Source organism: Mus caroli, unplaced genomic scaffold, assembly GCF_978045245.1.
Source record: "Mus caroli unplaced genomic scaffold, Mus_caroli_1 scaffold_1, whole genome shotgun sequence".
Classification (NCBI taxonomy): Eukaryota; Metazoa; Chordata; class Mammalia; order Rodentia; family Muridae; genus Mus; species Mus caroli.
In genome coordinates this window covers 153,793,066-153,816,353 of record NW_028227256.1, presented here as the reverse complement: position 1 = coordinate 153,816,353, position 23,288 = coordinate 153,793,066, and the positions used below count along the sequence as shown (strand labels likewise).

The 23,288-nt window shown below is 41.2% G+C and overlaps 1 protein-coding gene across 3 annotated transcripts in view; it reads left to right on the top strand.

Moving 5' to 3' along the window:
• Tdrd5 (tudor domain containing 5) overlaps positions 1-23,288 on the top strand; it is a 43,834-nt gene that overhangs the window by 5,251 nt on the left and 15,295 nt on the right. For 2 of the 3 annotated variants that reach the window (XM_021175193.3, XM_021175180.3), the window contains exons 5-12: positions 3,623-3,706; positions 4,756-4,812; positions 8,611-8,764; positions 11,421-11,629; positions 12,524-12,744; positions 16,750-16,962; positions 17,610-17,676; positions 22,847-23,047. In XM_021175193.3, the coding sequence (XP_021030852.1) occupies positions 3,623-3,706; positions 4,756-4,812; positions 8,611-8,764; positions 11,421-11,629; positions 12,524-12,744; positions 16,750-16,962; positions 17,610-17,676; positions 22,847-23,047 (1,206 nt within the window). The remainder of the gene's footprint in view (positions 1-3,622; positions 3,707-4,755; positions 4,813-8,610; positions 8,765-11,420; positions 11,630-12,523; positions 12,745-16,749; positions 16,963-17,609; positions 17,677-22,846; positions 23,048-23,288) is intronic. The other variant, XM_021175187.3, reaches the window with a different exon arrangement.

Here is a 23,288-nt window from a genome sequence, read left to right as displayed (position 1 = left end):
TCTGATGTAAGCATTGACTTTTTGTTATTGTTTTGACATAGGGTTTCTCTGTGCAGCCTTGGCTGTCCTGGCTGGCTTCTGACCCAGAGATCTGCCTGCCTCTGCCTCCCAAGTGCTGGGATTAAAGGTGTGCAGTGCCACGCCAGCTTGCGGTGCCTGTCTTACACACGTGGATTTTCCATACTGAATTGGAGAGATTCATTCTTAACCCTGCTTTCTGAGAACTTTTCCACGGCTGAATGCTGTTTGGCATGTTTTCCCCTCCATTTGTTGAGACGATTACAAAACTTTAAAAGTCACATTTTTAAAAAATGTGACCACACCTTACTAGATGACTCCTACTTGGTTACATGTAGTATCCTTACATGTTACTGAGTTCCTCTTCTGACTTGTTAAAGACTCTTGTCTTTATTATGCTCGTGGTATATGGTTCTGTAGTTTTCTTATAATGCCTTTGATTCTGGAGTAGCATATAGGCCTCAAGAAATGAGAAAGCTTTACTATTTTTTTATTATAAAAGTTTGTATAGCGTTGTATTTTTGAAAAAATATTTCACAAATTTATTAGCGCAACAGATTGGATCTGGAATTGTCTTGGTGGAAATGTTTTTATAGTGGACATTTAATTTCTTGAACAGATGTAAAGGTATTCTGTTTTCCTTTAAAAAGGTAAATCAGGCTTTGTCCTTTTCCTCTAGCTCAGCATATATTGGTAAAAAGTTCAGAGTGTCTATTAGTCAGTTTTGAGGTCTGTATGGTGATATTCTGTCGTATACACAGGCACGCACGCACACACCCACAAACGAGAGAATATACACACAAACGCATCCCACCCGTCTTGTTAAGAAGATCCAGCTTTGGGACTTCGTTGATTTTTCTTCTTCCTGTTATTTCCTGTTTACTTTGGATTGGTTTCTTTGTCTCTTTTTTCATTTTTAATTTTTAGTTTGTATGTATGTTTTGCCTGCATGTGTATATGTGCACCACATACATGCTTGATGCGGGGAAGGAATCCAAAGAGGAAAAGGGGGTGCAGATCCCCCGGGACTGTGTGAGCCTCCATGTGGGTGCTGGGAGCTGAGCCCAGCACTCTGCAAGAGCAGCCTGTGCTCTCCATCAGTGTCTCCGCAGCCCTGGCTCCGTCTTAAGCTTGATAACTGAGTCTGCTCCTTCCCTAATTAAAACATTTATGGCCATGGCTTTTTTCTAATACTGCTTTAACAACATTTCATAAATGTTTATGTATTTTTGTCCCCCCTGCCCCGTGAAATGTTTTCTGATTCTGTTATGGTTTCTGTTATGTTTCATGTTTAGTGCTGTTTAATTTTTAAACAATCTCAGGGTTTTTTTTTTCCAGAAATTATTCCTGTTGTACTTTAATTCTATTACGATCAGAAAACTTAGGTTTCATTTCTTACAAAATTAATGAGACTTAGCTAAATAGCTCTATGCTTATTGTGGTAGATGCTTTATAACTCCAAAGAAGGCATCACTATATTTGAGTAGAGTGTTCTGTGCGGTCTAAGTCAATCTAACTCACATCATCCAGAGTCTAAGGTTTTCCCGGTTTTCTGACTTTTCCATGAATTACTGAGGGGGGAGGGGTATTGAAATCTTCGAATGTCACTGTGGACTTGTCTTCTTTACCTTTCAGTTTGATCACTTTTTTTCTTTTGGTCATCGTGAGCCTCTTCTGGCTGCACACACGTGTAGCGCTCCCATAGGACTCAAGCCAGTCCACCCACCCACCCATCACGTAGCTGACTTGTTTACCTAGGTTACACGAGTTTCAGGAAGTCTGGAAGTGTTTGTCCGAATTTTTCTTCCCTTCCCTTCTAGAATTACAAAGGGGTCTTGCTGAGTTTTTGTTTTATTTCACAGGTATTTTATTTCCATTGTTTTGTTAGTCTTTTAAACCCAACCTCCCACCCACCCCCAGCCCCACTCCCACCCCCATTGTGTTTCATTTTGAGTATTTTCTCTGGCTGTCTTCAGAGTCCCTGATCTTTTATATTATAGCTGTTTAGCAGTCAGCCTTGTAAACTTTCATTGCCAAGTTTAAGAAAGTTACTTGGATAGTTACAGTAGCTGCTGTGGATTGAATTGCTATATATCCCCCCCCCCCCCAATGCTTCGGTTAAAGCTCTCTTTTAGAGATAAGGCCTTCGGGAGATAGAGCTTGATGAAATCTTGAAAGTGCTGGTCCAGCCGGGAGTGGTGGTGCACGCCTTTAATCCCAGCACTCGGGAGGCAGAGGCAGAGGCAGGCAGATTTCTGAGTTCAAGCCAAGCCTGGTCTACAGAGTGAGTTCCAGGACAGCCAGGGCTACACAGAGAAACCCTGTCTCGAAAAAACAAAACAAAAAACAAAAAACAAAAAAAAAGAAAGTGCTGGTCCATCCTCCCTCCCTTTCTTCACAGTCACGCCTTCACCACACGAGCCTTCACCACACGAATTGCAGGGAATGATTTGTGGCAAGCAGAGCCACTTGCTAGCCCTGTTTTTATTTCTCTTGGCATTTCTTCTGCTAGACAATCCAGAGACTAGCCTGTGTATCTGTGTTTGTAGCTAAGCTGATCAACATGTTTATTAAATCTGTTTTTAAATTCAGAAAAGATTAGCATGAACTGTTGTTACCCAGAGTGTTACATGGTCTCTTGATTGTCTACCCTTCAAATCTAATTATCTGTCATCAGAAGATAGTTCTGATACTGTGAGTCTCACCACAGGTCTCTGCTATGTATGTAACCAAGGGAAACTCCTTTGCTTGGAGGTTAGGATATTTTATAATACAACTTCCATCTACCAATGCAGGTGTTTCTACTGATGCCACTTGGCAAACTGTGTGTGTGTGTATGTAGACCTGGGGTTGATGATGGATATCTACCTCATTGACTCTCCACTTCCCAAATTCAGGTTCTCAAATATCTGCCCACCCTCCTCCTCTCCTATGCTTTTAGGAGAGGACTTTGCTTCCAAATTCCCAGAGCACAGAACTGATAGTGACTCTGCCACTGGCCCTCCCCCACCCCACCCCCGCCCCCATGTCTTTCATCCTTTGATTATATTACATAAAGAAGGTTTCCCATACTGCTCTTTTAAAAGACCATTCATTTCACTTGCGCTCTGACTCACACCCCTTCCTCCCTTTCAGGCATTAGGCAGTCACTAAGTATTTAGTAATACTAAGTAACTTTAGAAAATGAATGGCAAGCATCCTTTCTGGACAAAGGTATCCAACTAACTGGAGGCTGTAGAACCTATTATAGATAATGCTGTGTATCTTGGAATATTCCTGTGTCTAGCTTCATACAAACTTGCATATTTGATACAATATAAAATGTCTCATGCTACTTAAATTATTTAATTACTCACCTATGTGTATACATATACTATGTGTATATACATATTCTTTGTTGTCCATGTGTGAGTATATTCCTGTGAATGCAGATGAACACAGAGGTCAAAGGCTGGGAACTGAACTAAGGTCCTCTGCAAGAGCAGTAAATACTCTTAACCACTGAGCAGAATTTGACACATTTGGCGGAAATATATTTCGTTTTATAGCTTGCTTACATTTCTCTTTGACTTTTAAGAGCTCTGACTTTTTGTTTTATTCACAGTTGGAGAGCACATTCAAATCAGTGATTGCACAGATTGGACCTGGAGGGACTGTTGATCCCGACCTAAAGCGCAAGATACAATTTGTAAGTATTTTCCCTTTCTTGGAAGCAAAAATAATTGATTTTCACATGTGGTTTAATTTAATTGCCTTCAGTGATTATTAGTTTTGTGTTTATATCTCATTGTTTCTAAGATGTTGGTATATGAACACTAATTTTTGTATAAAAAAGTAATAAATGTATACTAAAAATTTTGGTGTGAAATTGTTTAGAAAATGGTTCTTCCATTCTCTTCCCTCTTTTTCTTTCCTTGCCCAACAAATCATTGTTGACAAACAGTTAAAAATCTTTCCAGTTCAATTGTCTGTCCTGCTAATGTAATGCACATGGTTAGTGTAGCCCAAAATATTACTGTTCCATGTTTCAGTTAGGAGGATCTGTGAGGGATTAAAGTTGGAGTTGCTTTGGACCTTGGCTATTAAAAAAAGTCGTGCAGTGAAGTCTCGTGAACATTTATGTCATGGGGTCCATCAGAGGCACTGAACATTTGATTTGTTGAAGATACTTCATTACCTTTGACGGAATTGAACAAATGGACGCTTCTGCAGACAGCTTTACTCCCGGCCACAATTTAAATGATAACAATTTTACATAGCTGCTTTTTTTATACCCTTCGCACTGTTTTACACGTTTGTACCACTGACCTGTTTTATTGGTTTGTATTAGTAGCATATGGAAACCCTTCGGGTGTTGTGTAATGGACCAGTGTAGTCTGCCTTGAGGATTTTGGTCCTGATCTGAGTTAGGAAATGTCAGCATAGCTCCTCTGCCCTGAATTCTCCCTCCTCAGGTGCTCTGACTTGGGTGGGAGACAGGGGAAAACCCACACACTCAGGCAGCAAAAATCGATACGCTGGGGACAGCCTTCTCTTGCTGTTTCTGAAACTTGAACAAGTGTCTGACAGTTGTTTGCTCAAGGATCTTGTTCACAATACAGCACCAAAAATAGAGGAAATACATTCATTGATAAACAAAAAAATTGATAAAAATAAAAGTATCCATTTGTTAAACTAAGGATTATCATGTGGCTCTTAATCTTTCAGTTATATCTTTGTTTCATTTCTGTTGATTAGGTCGTATCTAAGTTTCCACAAGGTTTGTTTATTTCTAAACTGCTTGGAGAATTTGAGGTAGGTGTTTTCTTACTCTTTGCATTGCTTATTTTTCTTATGCTACACAAATTTTGCCATTACTACTGGATCTGATAGGTCTGTGCTATTAACACTTAAACCACCTTGTTTTATGGTTTAGTGGCTTTTTCTTTATTATGATAAGGCTAGTTAAGAATATGGCTAGTAACAAATATCTGGCTATGAATAGGGAGAATGTTTTTACTACTTAGCGTTATAACATCATTGAAATAATGATTAACATATTTTAAGTGTGATAGTACCAAGAAGAGATGTGGAAAAAATAGAACCCCTCATATACATTTTCTATTTTATATCCAGCAATGATATTAAGAGTGAAGGTACTATAAAGACACTTAAGATAATCAAAAAATAGAGAAGTATAAATAGACCTGCATGGTAAAAAATAAATAAACAAATAATATGTTTAAACTAACAGAAATGATGCCGGATTAGAACTTGAGTCTTCAAGAAGGGCTGAAGAACAGAGGATGAAGTAAATGTGCAGCTGTATCTGAAAGACTACTCGCTTTTACCAGTTAAAACGTGCTACTATTTAAAGCTAAAATTAGGGCCACTTGCTGGGTTTATAACATGAAGCTGATGTAATGCATACAAAAACTATAGCATAATAGATTATACAAACTGCATCTTGTTATGCTTTCTGTGATATGTAGAGTAACACTAAGACATTAAGGGTGTGTATTATACCCAGAACAATCATTAGAGATGCAGTGATAGCCATAAAGTCAACAGACAAAACCATTTGTATAAATACATGCAATAAACTCAGGAAGGTGGGCATAGAGAACAGAAGAACAAGATATGGAATGCAAGATACAGGTGGGAAGATATGGATGGGAAGATATAGATGAGGGTCACCTGAACTTATAAAAGGTGGGAAGGGGAACAGGATATATATGGGTTCAACCTATGGAGCATGGTAGCTCTAAATCTAGATATATTGCTTTCATTAACGTAAATGGACTAACTGCTATAATTAAGAGAGCCTGTGAGCCTGGTGGAGGTAGCAAGTACCGTACCTTTAATCCCAGCTCTCAGGAGCCAGAGGCAAAAAAGATCTCTGTGAGTTTGAGGCTAGCCTGGTCTATAGAGTAAGTTTCAGGACAGCCAGGGCCATGAAAGACAGCCTGTGATATAGGATGAGAAGACCCAACTGTATGCTGCTTGTATAAATACAATTCTCATGTGTTATCAAAAAGTTGTTAAAAAAAAAAAAAACTTGACATTAGAAAAATTGCAAACAGTGAAGGTAAGGAAGGAGTAAGAGTTTTTCCCAAATTATTTTTATGTACTTAACATAATAACCCCAAATAAATAAACACGAGGGCAGATCTGTTCACTGAAAAAAGATGGAAAAGATACATGTTCCTGCAAGTGCTGGGCATGAAGGAGCCACAGTGACTCAGGAGGAAGGCTGATGTCAGGGACAGGAGACATTCCACAGTGGCATAGGTCAGCTCCCTAAGAAGACAGACAGTTAACATTGCCAGAAGGGAACAGAGGGTTAGTGTCTGCTCTGATGAAGTATCACTCACAAAGGGGTAAAGGGAAGGGTGAATGTATCCAGAGATTTTGTTGTTGTTATATTGGCGATGATACTAGTGTTAATCTGAAATTATTGTTATATAATGTGGCATGACACTGGGGAGTAATTGTGAGATAATTATACATACAAGAATACTTACTCTAATTGTGTGAGTTGAACCTGGAACATGTCACAGATAAGTAAGGCAAGGCTGAGCACTAGGTTCACATTTAAAGGACTTACAAATGCACTGATGAGTTTCAGGCTTTAATTGTAAGGGCTGGAAGCCCGTCAGTGCACACAGTTTCAAAAGTTACTTAGACAACTTGGAAGACTGTAGAGATCCGTTCATCTTTGAAGAATGGCAACTAAAGGTTGGTATGAGGGCTGGAGATGAGCTGAGGGGCAGAACACTTAGACAGCATGTGCAAGTCCCAGTTCAGGCCCAGCCCACACAACTAGTCACCCATTGACCTGATGTGCCTAAATGACCCAATGTGCCTAAATGAGCCCTGTGGTCCAGGAGCCAACAGCGACAAACAACACTGTTAACACTTTAAAAGAAACAGCTACTGTGTGCCCATAGTAGAGCACACAGACTCATTGTGGCCTTGTCAGAGTAGACAGGCTTGATTCCCTTGCCAACTGGCAAGAAGTCTTGTCTGCAGGACCAGTTTATCATCAGGAAAATGTGGGAGGTTGACAAAAATAAACAATGATGCAGTAGGGATGCAGATTCTAAACTCTTCAGTCTGTATAAAAATGAGTGAGTAGGGCTCTGGGAAGGAAGGAAGGGAGGGAGGGCGGGCGGGCGGGCTGTGGGAATAGAACCATGGCAGCCTCCTGACTGCACATTGTTGGGGACCGGTAGAGCAGAAAGCACACCAGTTAATCATAGATAAACCTGAGCTGTGTTTCATATAGTAATGATGTGGGATTACTTTTATAGTAACTGAAAAAGCAAGATGTATAGCTTATATACTCCTATATAGAAGCCCACTTAAGTTTTGACAATTTCTGCAAAGTTACCAAAAATTGTTAATAATAGTTATTTCTAGGGAGGTGATCGCTAGGCGGCTCATACTAGGTGACGTTTGGGGTGAGCAGAAACTTGATTTTTTTTTTTAATGAATGAAGTTTTACTGTGTGAGAGGTTTCACTGTAGTTTGTTTTTTACAATTGCTTTTTTCTTTCACGATTTCATATATATATAACTTTGAGAACCCCAATCACCCTATTTATCATCCTCTTCCTTCCTGAGACTTGTTTTTGCTGAATATTTATTTGGATCTTCAGAATATACTATTGAAAGTGACTGGTTGGGAGTCTGGAGAGATGGCTCAGAGGACCAGATCTCAGTTTCCAGCACCCATGTCTGGTGGCTCCCGGTGGCCTGGACCTCCAGCTCTAGAGGATCCAACACCTCTAACTTCTCAGGGGACCCACACTTGTGCACATACCTGCATGTAGACACAATTTTAAAAAACCTAAAAAACAAAAAAGTAACTCCTTTGTATTTTAATCCTGCTTATCCTAGCTTTATGTTCAGTTAAACTGTTTTCACAGTTAATACAACACAATTATCTGAGAAACTATTAGAGACTAATAAACATACAAAGAGAAGAGGCTTTAATATGCACCATCTGAGGGAGTAGAACTACTAATTCTAATTTCCTCCCACCCTGCCCTGCCCTCTGCCAACTGTTTCCTTTGGTGTGCTGATAGGTGACTGTAAATACGACCTTCTGAATGATGGTCTGCCTGGCCCTGGACCCCCACTTGTACAAGTGTTCTGTGGGAGAAGTCATAAAGAATTGAGTGTGGTATCAGAGCATCATGTGACCCGATCTGTATGACAGCTGTAGAACTCTGTGAGGGGCCAGTCCTTTATAGCGCTGAAGGCATTTAGTTCAGAAGCAAGTCTTCACGTCCTCAAAGCCTAGGCAGGCGAGAAGAACTGTTGGCATGTGTTTGCGCGTGTACACGTGTATGTGGCACCTAGAGGTTGGCTTTCAGTGTTGTTCCTTGGCAGCTGTCCACCTTGTTTCTTGAGAAAGGGTTTCTCTGGGACTGCCGGTTCAGTGGTTAGGCTAGATTGGTTGCTGGTGAAACAGGCTTTTTACACTTGAGTTCAGAGCCTGAAATATGTAGGTTGTCAAAATCCAAATTAAAGCCTTGCCTCACATACATCCAGAGTTTTCATGCCTTTCCTTTTTCTTATCTTTTCTTTCTTTCTTTTTTAATGACAGCTAACTTTTAAAGAGCAACTTTCACCAAAACAATTAGGGTTCTTAAACGTGACAGAACTTGTTGGCGCTCTTAGTGACATTCTCCGAGTTGAGTTCAGTGAAGAAAGGCAAGACTTGCTCGTGTTTGATGCTGACCTGAAGCCTCTGCCGTCTGGTAAGTTAATGGCATAATACAGTCTTCATTTTCTATTGAAGAAAGCATTAAAGAGTCACCAGTAGAATCACATGACCAAACACCTCCCATATTAGCCACAAAATATTTGAATAATGACCTTTTTAGTGATAATTGTAGTAAAGTTAACCTATATTATCAGTTTAAATTTTAAATTTTCACAATTTAACTTATTTATTTATTTGTTTATTTATTGAGACAGGTTTTTATTATGTAGCCCAGGCTGGCCTAGAATTCACTGTATAAACCAGCAGATCTTAAACTCACGGAACTCCCTTGTCTCTGCCTTCTGAGTACGGAGATTATAGTTGTGAGCTACTTTTGACTTTTTTTTTTTATTTTATGTTCATGGGTGTTTTGTCTGCATGTGTGTCTGTGTGCACCATGCATGAGCAGTGCCTGCAGAGGCCAGAAGAGGGCCATAGCTCCAGGGACTGGAGTCACAGACAGTTGTGAGCTGACACGTGGGTGCTGGGAGTCAAGCCCCAGTCTTCTGGAAGGGCAGCCAATGCTCTAGCCACTGAGCATCTCTCCAGCCTGTTACTTTCTTTATTGTCCAGTTATTAGCAGTTCTGAGGAATAATTCTGAATTGGTTGTTTGATAGGTAATGCTTATCAGGCTATGCGGCAAAAGCTTCTTACAGATATGTGGAAGTCAGAATATATGAATACATAGGAGGAATGTACATTTATGTTTTTATAATAAACAAACTCCAAGTGTTATCCTCCCCCCCCCCCTTTGGTTTTTCAAGACAGGGTTTCTCTCTCTAGCTCTGGCTGTCCTGGAACTTGCTCTATAGACCAAGCTGGCCTCGAACTTGTAGACTGACCTTCCTCTGCCTCCCAACTGCTGGAATTAAAGGTGTGCGCCACCACTGCCTGTTTCTGTATTTACTTTAGGAAACCACACTGGATCTAGGGCATTATGCTTTTAGCCCAGTTTGGTTTTCTCTTAGAGTCGTTTTCTTTTTGAGATAACTTTTTATGATCATGCAGACAGATTCCCATGCGCCCTTTGCTCAGTCCCCTCATTGGTAACATTTGCAAAGGCGTGAACAATATGGTGCTTTTAGTTTATAAAATGTGTATAAGGGGAGGTTCGCGTGTGTGTGTGTGTGTGTGTGTGTGTGTGTGTGTGTGCGCGCGCTTGCGGTGTCCTCAGGCGCGGCCCATCTTCTTTACTTACTTGTTTTTGAAACAGGATTATTAGTTGCCCAGGGAGACCCAGGAACCCTGCTGTCCTGCTGGTCCTGTATCTCCAGCACTGGGTTTACAAGCACACAAACCCCAGGCCTGGCTTTGGTTTTTGTTTTTTGTTTTTTTTATAAATGTGGATTCTGAAGGGTCAAGCCAAGATCCTTCTGTTTTCGAGGCAGGACTCGGTTCACCAGTGAGCTGTTTCCCTTCCCAGTCCGTTCTATACGTTTTCAAGAGTGGTTATGACGGACACCTACCTTCCCGCATTCCATCATTGATTTATGGCCAAGATATGAGCGCCACTATTGCACCTTTAAGGGTGCCACGTGCTGGTCATTGTTGTGGCTCGGGTGTCACAGCTTGGTAGGACTGTTGATTGTTTCTGTGCCTTGACAGCTTAAAACCCCAGTACTAGTCCTGAGAATCCTCCTTCACGTTGTTGGTTAGGGTAGGCAAAGAGATGACCCAAAGCAATACAGTTTGGCTGCCTCACAGAGCTCCACGACAAGTCCCTGATGCTCAAGATCCCACATACTTTGAATACAGGACTTGAAAGATCTGAGCAAGATCCTATCTGAAGTCATAGAACTTCTTTTAACCACAAAAGCTCTTTAAACCATTCAAACAGCACAGCGGTAGTTAATACTTGTAGCTTTAATGAGTACATTTCATAATCTCTTACAAATTATACACTTAATTATAACATAATTTTTTATGCAAAGCATTATTATATAAATATGTCTTTGCTTCTTATGTTTAATATATTGTTTTCCATATTAGTATTTTTTCATGTTTACCTTTGTGCAATTCTTATATATTTATTTCATTTAACCAGTGTTCTGTTGGTAGACATTTAGATTGTTTCCATTTTTACCATAATAAGCAATGTGATTAGTATTTTTAACTTTTTTATTTATTTTGCTGTTTAAGGGATGAAACTTCAGCCTTCATTCATTCTAGGCAAATAGGATTAATATTTTTGTGCCTACATCTTAATGTGCTTGTGAGCTTGTTTCTTTAGGAGCCACTGTGGTTAGTTGTAGATCTGAGGAGTCCATAATGTGCCAGGCTCAGATACTCATAGATGGATAAATTTCAATAAAATATGAAGTTGATTGAGGAATTCTCTAAGAGTTAAGGCATCATATTACTGAATATTAAAGAGTATGTGTGTTAAGTAACTGTCTGTTGGTTAGTTAGAAGAAGAAATTGGAGGTCAGGTGTTGAGACAGTCGCTCACCAGAGTTTGAGAAATTATTTCGGCTCCTGTTTCCCCAGTGTGAGAATTTTACAGTTTGTTCCTCCTTTAGTGCGTAGTCCCTCGTGTGTCTCCATCTGCAAGGTTTCCAGGGGCAAGTTCCCCTTGCCAGTGTCCCTCCCTGGTGCCTGGCCCACTCAGGGGCGGTGGTCCCACACTGTAACCACTCTCTGACTGTTTCAGGTGGACCACTTTCATCAGTCAGAAATTCGTGTTTAGTTCAACCAGACCAGAACACAGAAGCTAACACTTGGGCTTCCAGTCTCTCCAGAAATTCACTATCCACTGTAGCAGTTAAGAAGACCACGTGGGATTGCCCTTTGAAGAACCACAAGGAGCCAGAACAGAAGATGTACAAGAAGCCTAATGTGGTGGTCAAGCCTCTGCAGCTGGTGAGTGGATTGCGTTACATTGTGTAGGAGGCTCGGTAACAGAGTGAATGCCTCTTTAAACCAGGTGCTCGCTAGAAAAAAAAATAAATCTAGGGACACCTGTCCTTGGAAAAGACCAGTTATTTTTTGTGGCATTTTTCTGTTTTTTTTTTTTTTCATTTCCCACACTCCTGGTGTTCAAGTTTTTTGGGTGGCTGAAATGTAAGTTCCCTGACAGCACTGTAAATTTCTCTATTAGTGAGCCTTAAGGTTGAGGCTGGAAATCCTGGGGCTTTAGAGGGTGCAGAGCCTGCTCTGGCCCAGCCTTGGCCCTGGCCCTATTCACTCTGTTGTTTATTTAACTCTTCTCCTTCATTACAGCCTCCCATGGTTCTTTTGTGTTGGCATCTCTGCTTCTGACTTTTTTGTTGCTAAGGATAAGTTGTTCCTCACTCTAACAGGCTCTTCACTGGGATGAGCAGTTTGAGAGCCTGCTGTGTGTTCTTCAGGACGATAGGAAGAAGACCTAGAGGAAAGAGCAGGTGTTAGGGTGAAAGTGCTTGCACAACCTTTTGATGGAAAAGTCCCTAAGATCCATCTATTCAAGTTACCCTTGACTGAGGGTAGGGTTAGCTAGGAGGACCTGCCATACTCCACCTGAATGTCTCCCCTTTTTGTTGGGGACACTTGCCTAACACTCTTAACTTTTTGGACAATATTTACAAAATGGAGTACTTGAAGGATGTTTTTAAGTGGTGGCTGTAAATGGTAGTAGCATTCTAAAGCATTCTCAATCATGATTCTGGCTTGAGCCTAGTGACTGCAATAAGGCTGATTCGTGAAATACTTTGAGGGATTTGAAATGTCCCTTTAATGTCTTTCTATGGTTTCTTTCTCTTCCTGCCTTCCCTGTAGCAGGTAGAAACAAACAAACCACAGCTCGGCCTGTCAGTGATAAACCACGATATCCCACCAGATGCTGTGCGTGCCAAGAAATTGTGCAGACTTCCTCCATTAGATACCAGCACCCTTGTGGGGGTCTTCGTGGAGTATATAATCTCCCCTAGTCAGTTCTACATCCGGATCTACAGCAGAGATTCATCAGAGCTACTTGAAGACATGATGATTGAAATGCGGTAGGCGCCTCCTGCCCTCACTGTTCCGGCTTAGCTTTAATCAGGAGTTGTCAGATGTGTTGGTCTCGGACTCCTAAACTAACAAAAAGCTCTTGCTTACTGATGCTTATCAGACAGAAACTTAAACTGCAAAAATTAAAATGCCTGTTTTAAAAATCCATGTGAGGTATGATAAATAACATTTTCATGAAAAATAGCTATGTTTTTCTAATCCAAGCATGTGCAATAGTCCTTCATATCTATATACCAAGTATATTCCAAATCCCTTTGCAGATACTCAAACTATGACTTGTACCAAAACTCTCTATGTACCTGTATGTATATGTGACTTCCTGCCTTTGTGTAATCAAGGGCAAGAGCACCTAGTGATGTACCTACCTCCTGCCTACCTGAAATAGGCACACATTCAGCCTATGTGCAGTCAGACACAGACCCTTCCTATGTGCAGCCAGGGACAAGCAAGCTTATTTAGAGAAGCGAAAACACTTTAAAATACAAGAGCAGGCAATTACAAGAATAACCCCTGGCAGTCTGGAAGTTGTCTGTCCTTGGGCAAGTAGAATTTACAGGTTAGAGGCATGTTGTTTGTTTTGTAGTTTTTTTTTTTGTTTTTCGAGACAGGGTTTCTCTGTATAGCCCTGGCTGTCCTGGAGCTCACTTTGTAGACCAGGCTGGCCTTGAACTCAGAAATCCGCCTGCCTCTGCCTCCCGAGTGCTGGGATTAAAGGCATGCGCCACCACACCCGGCTGTTTTGTAGTTTTTTTAAGCATAGGAATTTTAAACTTTAAAGCATAATCTTTACCATCACATTAGTAGTTTTAATGCAAATGGTGTTACACTGAAAATCAACTACTGCCGGGTGGTGGCGCACGCCTTTAATCCCAGCACTTGCAAGGCGGAGACAGGTGGATTTCTGAGTTCGAGGTCAGCCTGGTCTACAAAATGAGTTCCAGGACAACCAGAGCTACACAGAGAAACCCTGCCTCGAAAAACCAAAAAAAAAAAAAAAAAAAAAAAAAAAAGAAAGAAAGAAAGGAAGGAAGAAAATCAACTACTTTTTTTTTAATTGTTGTTGTTTTGTTTTTTTGAGACAGGGTCTCACCATGTAGACCAGGCTGGCCTCAAGCTCACAGATACCCTCTTACCTCTACCTCCCAAAGTACTGGCATTTAAGGTGTGTGCTGCCCTGCTTGGCTTGGTTGTTATTTTTAAAAGATGATTCTGTCATGTGTCTGTGTGGGAGTGTGTGCGTGTGACTACACATGCCCATGGAAGTCAGAAGATACCAGATCCGCCGGAGCTGTAGCTACAGTGGTTGGGGGCTGCCTGATGTGGGTGCTGGGAACAGAGCTTGGGTCCTCTGCAAAAGAAGTAGTACATGCCCTTTAACCACTGAGCAATCATTCCAGTGCCTGCAAGTGACATTTGGGTCCCCACCAAAGGCTAGTTTAGGTCATAATTCAAATACAAAGTGCTTTTCCTTGGGATTCTTGGGAAATACTGTGTATGTACTTCAGTTTTTTTTTTTGTCAATAGATAATAATTGACTTGTACTGCCTTATCAAGGTTGTTTTTTTTTTTTTTTTTTTTGGTTGTTTTTTTTTTGTTGTTGTTGTTGGTGGTGGGTTTTTTTTGTTTTTGTTTTTTTGTTGTTTTTTGTTTTTTGTTTTTTTTTTGAGACAGGGTTTCTCTGTATAGCCCTAGCTATCTTGGAACTCAAGGTGTGGGTCACCAATCTTGGCTTTGGCTTCAAGGCTGTGTTTGTATACATATGTGTATTTATGTATGTACATACACACGTGTGTGCATATGGAGACCAGAGGCCAACCTTGGGTTCCATTTCTTAGGAACTGTTCATGTATGCATATGAAATTGGAAAATGTAAGAAGAGTCCTTTGACCCAGGCTCTCACGAGGCTGTGGTTTGTTAACGAGGTTAGGCTGGCTGGCTGGTGAGCCCCACAGACTCGGGTCTCCACAGCCTTAGTAGAGCCACTTGCTGCTGTGCTGTACTTGCTGCTGTGGGTTCTGAAGATCAGACTTGGGCCTTCCTGCTTGTACAAGCAAGCACCTTACCAACCCAGCCGCCTCCCCAGCCTGGTGCTGCCGATATACTGTAGCTGTTCACAAACTGCTGAGGTCCCGGGACAAGAACACATATGTAAGATATGGTCTTTGCCTGGGTGAACACACTAAAGCAGGGGAGATAGCCAGGGTGATAAACAAGCTGTGGAGGGGGCAATAGAAACAGTTGTCTGTGAAAGCTGCTTCATAGTTGACATTTGAGCAAGGTTTTGCCTGTTGAGATGAATAGATTTATACTGGCACTGATGTCAAACGTTAGCGAAGGACTGGGCAGTTGCCTTGGGAGCAACTAGGGACATACTGGGGTTAGCACTAGTGACGTTGGCAGGAGTTGCGTTTGGAAGAAGAAAAAGCTGAATCGTGAGCACTGCGGGAGGGCGTCCTTTCAGACAGAAGCCACTGAAACCTGTTTCTTAAAGGTTTGGGGAGGACCTTCTTAAACCTTAGATAGAAAGTGTCCCCAAAGGCTCGTGTGTTAAAGGCTTGGTTCTCAGCGCACTCTTGAGTGTTCAGCTGAGTGACTGGATCGTAAGGCACCTGGCTCATGATCAGTGGATCAGTCCGTTGATGGCACCATAATTTAGAGGCATTATTGGGAAGTGGTTTAAAATAGGAAATGAGATTTAGCTAGAGGAAGTATGTCCCTGGGAACGTGTCCTTGGAAGCCATAGCATGTCCCTGTCCCGTCTGCTCTCTGCCTACTGACTGCCAGGAGATAATAACAGCTCTGGTTCACCACACGTTCCCTCCCATGTTCTGTTCACCACAGTGGAGACATAATCATGGGCTGAGGTCCCTGAAACTGTCCTCAGTTGTTCATGCTGGGTATTTGGTCACAGTGGTGAAAAACTGATATTAGACAGGAGATCTAGAAGGAGAACTTGATTCATGGTGTGGAAAATGAATGAGGCGAAGAAAAGAAAGAAAGAAATGAAAGCAGGGGAGATGTCAGAGAGAGTGACAGGAATGGAGGACTTCTGAAGCCACCGACCTTATAAGCAAGGGAGTCAGGATTTGAACCTAGGTTTCTGGTTTAAACACTCCAAAGAACCCAGATTTTTAAGGCAACACAGAGCTATTAAAAGCATATTGATAAGGAGGGACTAGGAGGGAATTGTGGAGATGGAGTATCCAAGAGCACAAGATGGAGAGACTTACATTTGGGGGTTAGTGAGCCACTGATGCCCTTTGAAAAGAATGTTTTTAATTGAACTAGAATTGCATCACTCCTCTGCCCGCCCCATCCTCCCTGGAGCCCCTCCCACCAACCCGCTTCTCCCCCTTCAAGTTGATGACCTCTTTTTCTTTGATTATTGTTCCATGCACATGTATGTATGTGTATCACAAATATATATAAACACAACTTGGTTCTGTGTATGCTGTTTTAGGGCTGACCACTCTGCATTGGATAACCAGTACTGGGGCTTATTCCTGGGAGAGGCCGGTTCTCCTTCTAGAAGTTATTGGTGGCCTGTAGTTCTTTGTGTAGGCATGAGACCCCACTGAAATCCCCTTCCACATTGCTGTGTCCCTTGGCACTGCCATTATCCTGGTCTTGTTTGTGCTGTGTGTCTCACAGCAGAGTTCCTGGTATTCTGCCTCTTACCGTCTTTCTGTCCCCTCTTCCCAGATCTTCTGTGAGCCACAAATGCAGGGAAGTATCCATTTTAGGAACTTCTGTGGAATGAAGTTAGATTATATTCAGAGAGTGTAAGATAACAAGTGTGTACTTTTCATATTTGGAAGGAATTTGATGATGAAAAGAATTTGGATAACAAAATTGACGTTAATAGGCATTAACAAATCAGAAAATTACAGTTTTTCTTTACTTTTGGCCAAGACTTTCTTGCTCTTGATACAGCAGTAAAATTATTTTTTTTTTCTCTTACCCCATGGTTTTCTGTATTGCGGAATCTACAGACGCTGCTACTCCAACCAGCTGGTCTCTGACCGGTACATTATGCCAGAATATTTTATCCAACCAGGACATCTCTGTTGTGTAAAGATCTCTGAGGACAAGTGGTGGTACCGGGTTATTATCCATCGGATCCTTGGGAAAAAGGAAGTTGAAGTGTTCTACCCAGATTTCGGAAATATCGGAACTGTGCAGAAGTCCTCGCTGAGGTTCCTCAAGTGAGTTGAATTTAACAGGGATGCCAGACAAGGGAGATTCTGCGTCATGGAACTTTGGGGCTGGGATCTTTGGTCTCTTGCCATCTCCCATTTATTCCTCTTTACATCCCTTATCGTCAGGCAAATGATCATTTCCTATCTTTTTAGAATATTTACTTTTATAAACTATGTGTGTACATATGTAATCGGGTGCACACAGGGGCCAAAGCTGCAGGATTCCCTGGGAGCTGCCTGCTGGGGGAGCTGGGAAAAGAACTGCAACAGCAGCAGACTGGTAATCACCGAGTCTCCCCCTCCCCCACCCCCCCTCTTCACTAGCTCACAAGGATGGGCTGTTGCCTCTCTTGTCTTCTTTCACTTGATTATTATTTTGAGTGGGCCAGGAGAATAAAATTCATACTGAGAGGGACAGTTACAAGCTGGGGGCTTGAATGGTTCCTTCTGGGGCTTTTGTCTACATGGTTCTCTTGAAAAATGTACTATGGTTTGTAATTTATTTTAAATTATTTTTAAAGTACCAAGCATTAATTTAAAGTGTCACAAATTAATTGAAATGGCCCGAATAGCAAAACAAGAAATAGATCAGAGAATCAATAAAAAGCAGTATGCATCCATGATTAAACAGTCGTATATTTGGCTTCCTGCAGATGCTGCTACACAAAGCTTCCAGCTCAGGCTATCCCTTGCTCTTTGGCGTGGGTGAGGCCCGCAGAGGTAGGTTTGCTTGTTTCTCATTAGTCAGCAAAGATGCAGGCCCGTCCTTAGTATCAATAATGGTTCTGAGTTCTCAGGACACACAGGTGACACGTGAAACGATTGTGTGTTGTATGAGAGGCAGACAAGTAGACAGCAGGGGCATCGTGTCCTAATGAGAGCTATGTCTTTGTCCGTTTTGGTTACTCCGGGCACTGAATTTGCAGAGATCTTATTTAAAATTAAAGCAGGTGGGAATGTGTCTCCCCACTTCTAGAAACATGATGCTGAAATGCTTTTAATGCCGATTAAAAGAATTGAGGTGGAGCAATGGCCTTTAGTTGCTCTCACTTGCTCTGGTGTATGAAAGAAGCAAAAGGAAGTGGGCCTAGTTTTGTTCAGACTAATCAAGAAGGCCTCCTCACAAAAGCGCAAAAAGAAGATGTGGCAGGCAGGAGAGTGGCACAGACATTGAGACAGTGTAAGCTGCTCTTGTTGACATGGACTATAGGATAGGCAACTAATCCGTAACCAGAAGCAGTCACTTACTACCACACACTGAGCACACTGCCCTTGGTGTGCTTTCAAAGGACTCACAGCCCCGTTTATTATACCAATACCACCACAAATGTGAGCAGAGTGTTGTGCTATGGCGACACACAGTGTTGCTAAGCAATAAGAATTTTTGAGGCCCATTATAGTCGTATGGGAGTGCTGTAGTGTAAGGTTGTTACTGTCTAAAATAGGGCAATGCTGTTGACCACTTGGAGTAGTTATATACACTCACTTCTGGGTTCTTTAATGGCCCTACATGCCTGCTTTTGTGCCAGTGTCATGGTTATATTGCTACAGCTCTGTGGTTCGGTTGAAGTCTGGTACAGTAATACAGCACTGTTCTCTGTACTCAGGGCTGCCTGGGCTAATGCCCTGTGTGCTTCTGTGTGGATTTTAGGATATTTTTCTTTCTGTTTCTATGAAGAATGATAAGGGATTTTTATTGGGATGGAACTGAATCTACACATTGCATTTGTTAGGATGGCCATATTCACAATATTAATTCCACTACCTGTGAGCTCAGAAGACCTCTCCATTTTTAGTGTCTTCTTTCTGTCACTTTCTTTCTTTTCTTTCTTTCTTTTTTTTTTTTTTTTTTTTTTTTTTGTTTTTTTGAGACAGGGTTTCTCTGTGTAGCCCTGGTTGTCCTGGAACTCACTCTGTAGACCAGGCTAGCCTCAAACTCAGAAATCCGCCTGCCTCTGCCTCCCGAGTGCTTGTGCTCCTGGCCTTCTGTCACTTTCTTAAGAGATTAAAAAATTTTGTTTTATAGCCCATTCACATTCCTGGTTCTGTTTTTCCCCCCCACATTTTCGATGCTACACTGAGTGGATGTGTTTCCATGAACTCTTTCTTAGCATGCCTGTTATTATTACATAGTGACCACTGAACTATGTAAGTTGATTTTGTATCATCCCACTTTGTTAATGGTGATCAGCTCTTCTAGTGAAATTTTGGGGCCTTCTGTGTATAAATTCATATTATCTTCAAATCCGACTTTGACTATTTGTGTTCCTTGAATTTTCTTCCCGTGTTTATTTCTCTACTGGGATGGATGTTAAGAACTGTGCTGAAAAGGACAGGAGGTGCCCAGCCCTGTCTCCTTCCTGATATCAATGGTATTGCTTTGAGTGCTGTTCCAGCTAGGGTGATGTTGGCTGTAGCTGGCTTGATCCCTTTCCTTCTCTCTTCCCTCTGTCTCTTCTTTCCTTGTGTGAATCCATGGCAAAAAGGAAGGCTGTCTCACTAGGAAATGAAACGTTGCAAACCTTGAGTTAGAATTCTAAGACTGTAGAGTCATGAAAAGCTAATGTTCATATGTTTAAGCTATATCATTTTCTGGCATTTTGTTAGATCTACCCAAATTGATTAAGCTGTACATATGCAAGTGTTAACATTTGGGAGCTGCCGGGGTTCTCATTCCTCTTGTGTTACCTTAAGTGATCTTTACATTTAATGGAACGGAGCATAAGGACCGTGACACGCCCTGCCCCCTTAGTGTCTGCAACCCCTCTGTTCCTGACACGCCCTCATATGTCAAGCTTTATCAACAACTTTATAACAGTTATTTTACTGTGTCTCACATTCAGTAGTATGTTATATTTTTATCAAAATATTTGTGTAAATGCCTTACATAATACCTTAAAAATATAAAAGCTGCAATTTTCAAGCAATTTAATGCATATAGCATGATAAAATCATATATATTGCCCTTACACAAAGTACAGTTTATCCTATACAGTATAATGAAAATTAACATAATGGTAAAAGGGAATATTCAAAGAATATCTAGTCTCTATATGATCTAATATATAATACACAGTCACAGTAAACAGTGTTCTTGAGGGAATGCAAGAAAATGAAACATTAATTTGAGGATATTTGTTTTGTTTTTTATAATTTTTATTCTTTTTCAGAAAAATTGTTTTTAACCAAAAAATAAGAAATGGGTTACAAGAACTATCATAGTGTCTATTTGGATCTAATTACATATTTCTCAGTGTGTCACCTATCCCACTGCTGGGGACACTTCCTCTCCTTGAGCTGCGTTATTTAGGATTCTGTCTTGTGGGTCATGTGGTGGCTCATTTAGTAGTGTTATGTGGACCCACCATTCCTCTGCACTACTCTATACCTTGGCTGGGTGGAGTGTAGGGCCTCAGGCTTGCAGAGCACAGGCTGCCTGCCCACTTACAGCCCCTCCCCGCTGTGCTTTGCCTGGTGTAGGCTGGGGTTGGCTCAGGCTCAGTGCACTGAGGCTGTCACTAGGCTAGCTCTGGTCCCCTTCCCCTCAGGGAACACTGGCTTGTCCCTTGAAAACCTTGACCATTGCTTTGTCCTCTTGGTCATTAGCTGTTTTAGAGACTCTGTTTGTCCCTTACATCCAGTTCAGGATATATTTATGTACAGTGTGATGTGTTTACTTGCATGTGTGAATTTAGTATTTAACCTGCTTTGTTCATTGGACATTTTAAAATCTATAGGTTATTAGTTTTCATTAAACCTTGTGAATTTGAAGTTGTTATTCTTTGATTATTGCCTGTGCCCCATATTCATATTTTTATTCTCTCTGCTCCTGCCTCTCTCTCTCTCTCTCTCTGGAACAAAAATTAAAAGTATTAAAGGTAAGTTTTTCTTCCAGATCTTTTAGCTGTCTTCTGTGTTTTTATGTCTGTGTCTTTACATGGTGAGCAACTGTTTTCTAAATTCACTCTTAATCCTGTCTAATCTGCTACTGAATTCACCTGTGAAGGTTTTAGCTTTTTTTAATTGTATTTTTACTTTCTGAAATTTAGTCTAGTTGTTTCCATTTTTAAATGAGAGAGAAAGTGTGTGTGTGCACGCGTGTGCGTGCATGAATGTGTGCACACATGCATACATGGATGCTAGAGGACATCTTAGGAGAGTTGGATCTCTCCTTCATTCTCTGGTCCTCAGCATCGGACTCAGTTTGTCAGCCTTTCAGGCAGCTGTTCTGACCTGTGGTCGGTCTCAGTCGCCCTCCCTGTGTCTCTACCTTTGCCTTTGTACTGCCGCTGCCATGAGACTGTGTGTCAGGATGGTTGGATGATGCCGGACGCCACAGAGACATCCACTTTACTTTCACCAGATGCCTCGAACTCCTGCCACTGTGTGTTGTGCTGATGTAAATTAACAACTTGAAGATTGGTAGCTGACTCTAGAGATGTGAAAATGGAGCTACAAATCCATGGGAAGCTTTGTATATTTGCCTCCCTTTTTTCTGCCCAACCATTGTAGGCCCTGGCTTTGATATCTGTCCCTTTGACCTGCTAGGACAATCAAAACTGTGGCTGAAACTTGAGCAGATGAACAGGCTCTCTGGAGATAGAAGTAGACCCCACTCTCCTTCATTTTGGCATTACAATTTGTCATTAGCTTAAAGTTCTTTGGTCTTTAGTGATATATTAAAATAATTTACCTAGAATTAAAAATGTTTTCCCTCTGAGGTTAGCCTAATAATCTTAACTGACTTTTTTTTTTTTTTTTCAAGACAAGGTTTCCCTGTGTGGCCCTGGCTGTCCTAGCACTCACTTTGTAGGCAAGGCTGGCCTCAAACTCAGAGATTCTGAGTCTGCTTCCCGAGTGCTGGGATCCAAGGCATGTGCCACCACTGCCTGGCTTTAACTTACTTACTTTCTTCCTTTCTCTTTCTTTGTCTTTTTTTCTTCCTTTCTTTCTTTCTTTCTAAATGAGAGTTGCTTAGTGGTTAATTATTTTTTTCTAAACCTTTTTATTACTTTCCTTTTAAAATTAACATGTAGTATATAAAGTTTCATTTATTACATTCTCATGCATACATGTAATATATATTGATCATATCTGCCCCATTACTTTTTTCTATGAGATTTTCCTTTTACCTTCTATATCACCTCTGCTACCACTTTTACTCTTAGAGGGAAAATGGCCCACTTGCGCTTGTGCGATTGTTCTGATTCACTTAATGTGACAATTTCTACGTCCATTCATTTTCCTGCAAAGGACATAATTTAATTGTGGTTAATGCTGAGTAAAACTCTATTGTGCATGCATACACGTCTGCTTTATCCCTTCACCTTTCATCTACTCTAGGCACCACCACTTGAGACTATAATCTCTGTGCTGTAACCGTGCCACAGTGACCATGTGAGCAGCTGTCCCTGTGGTAAACGGACCTCGGTTCTGAATGTATACCTAGAAGCAGTGCAGTTAGCTCGTGTGCAGTTATTATGAGGAATCGACACACTGGTTTCCATGGTAACTGGACTAATAGAACCCCAGCGGTTCCCCAGGCTCCTTTTCCTGTGCCTTCTCCAGCATTTGTTGTGGATTTCCTGGTGATAGCTGTGTTTACAGAGCTGAGGGGAATCTCTGAGTGCTTTTGATTTTTCCTTGATGATTGGTCTTTTTACTTATTAAAAATAAATAATATATTTCTAAAAATGAGCTTTTTATCAGATGATTATTTTTCTTTTGATGTCTCTCGCCCTCAAATGATACATGATTTATCTGTTACTCTGGATTTTGGGAATTTTGGTTTTTTCACTTAAAACTCTAGTTCACTAACAGTTCATTTTGTATATGACTACAATAACTCGTGTCTAAGTCTCATCATATAAACATCTCTGTTGTATCTTAGGAACACTGGACAGCCAGAGCTATTTTGCACTTCCAGAAGCTGTGTGGTTTGAAGCCCTTGGTCGGGGTGGTGGATGAGTATATAGACGGAATCCTTAATATTTTTCTTTGTGATACGTCCTCAAATGAAGATGTGTATTTTCATCATGTCTTGAGGACAGAAGGCCATGCTATTGTATGCCGAGAAAATGCCCCATCCAAGGTAGAGTGCATATTTTGTTCAACATACTTTGATTAAATGCTACACTTTAGGATATAAAACAATTTAGTATGAGCAGTTACTGATTTATTCAGTCTTAGGAAAGTTTGTTAGGTTCCTGGATTCTTAATGCAGAGGCCCTCTTCATTTCCATATGACCACTGAAACCAGGCCATTGCCACCACCAATTACAAACAACTTCATATTTTTCTAATGGTTCTTCATCCTCTGGCAAAAACTTCTG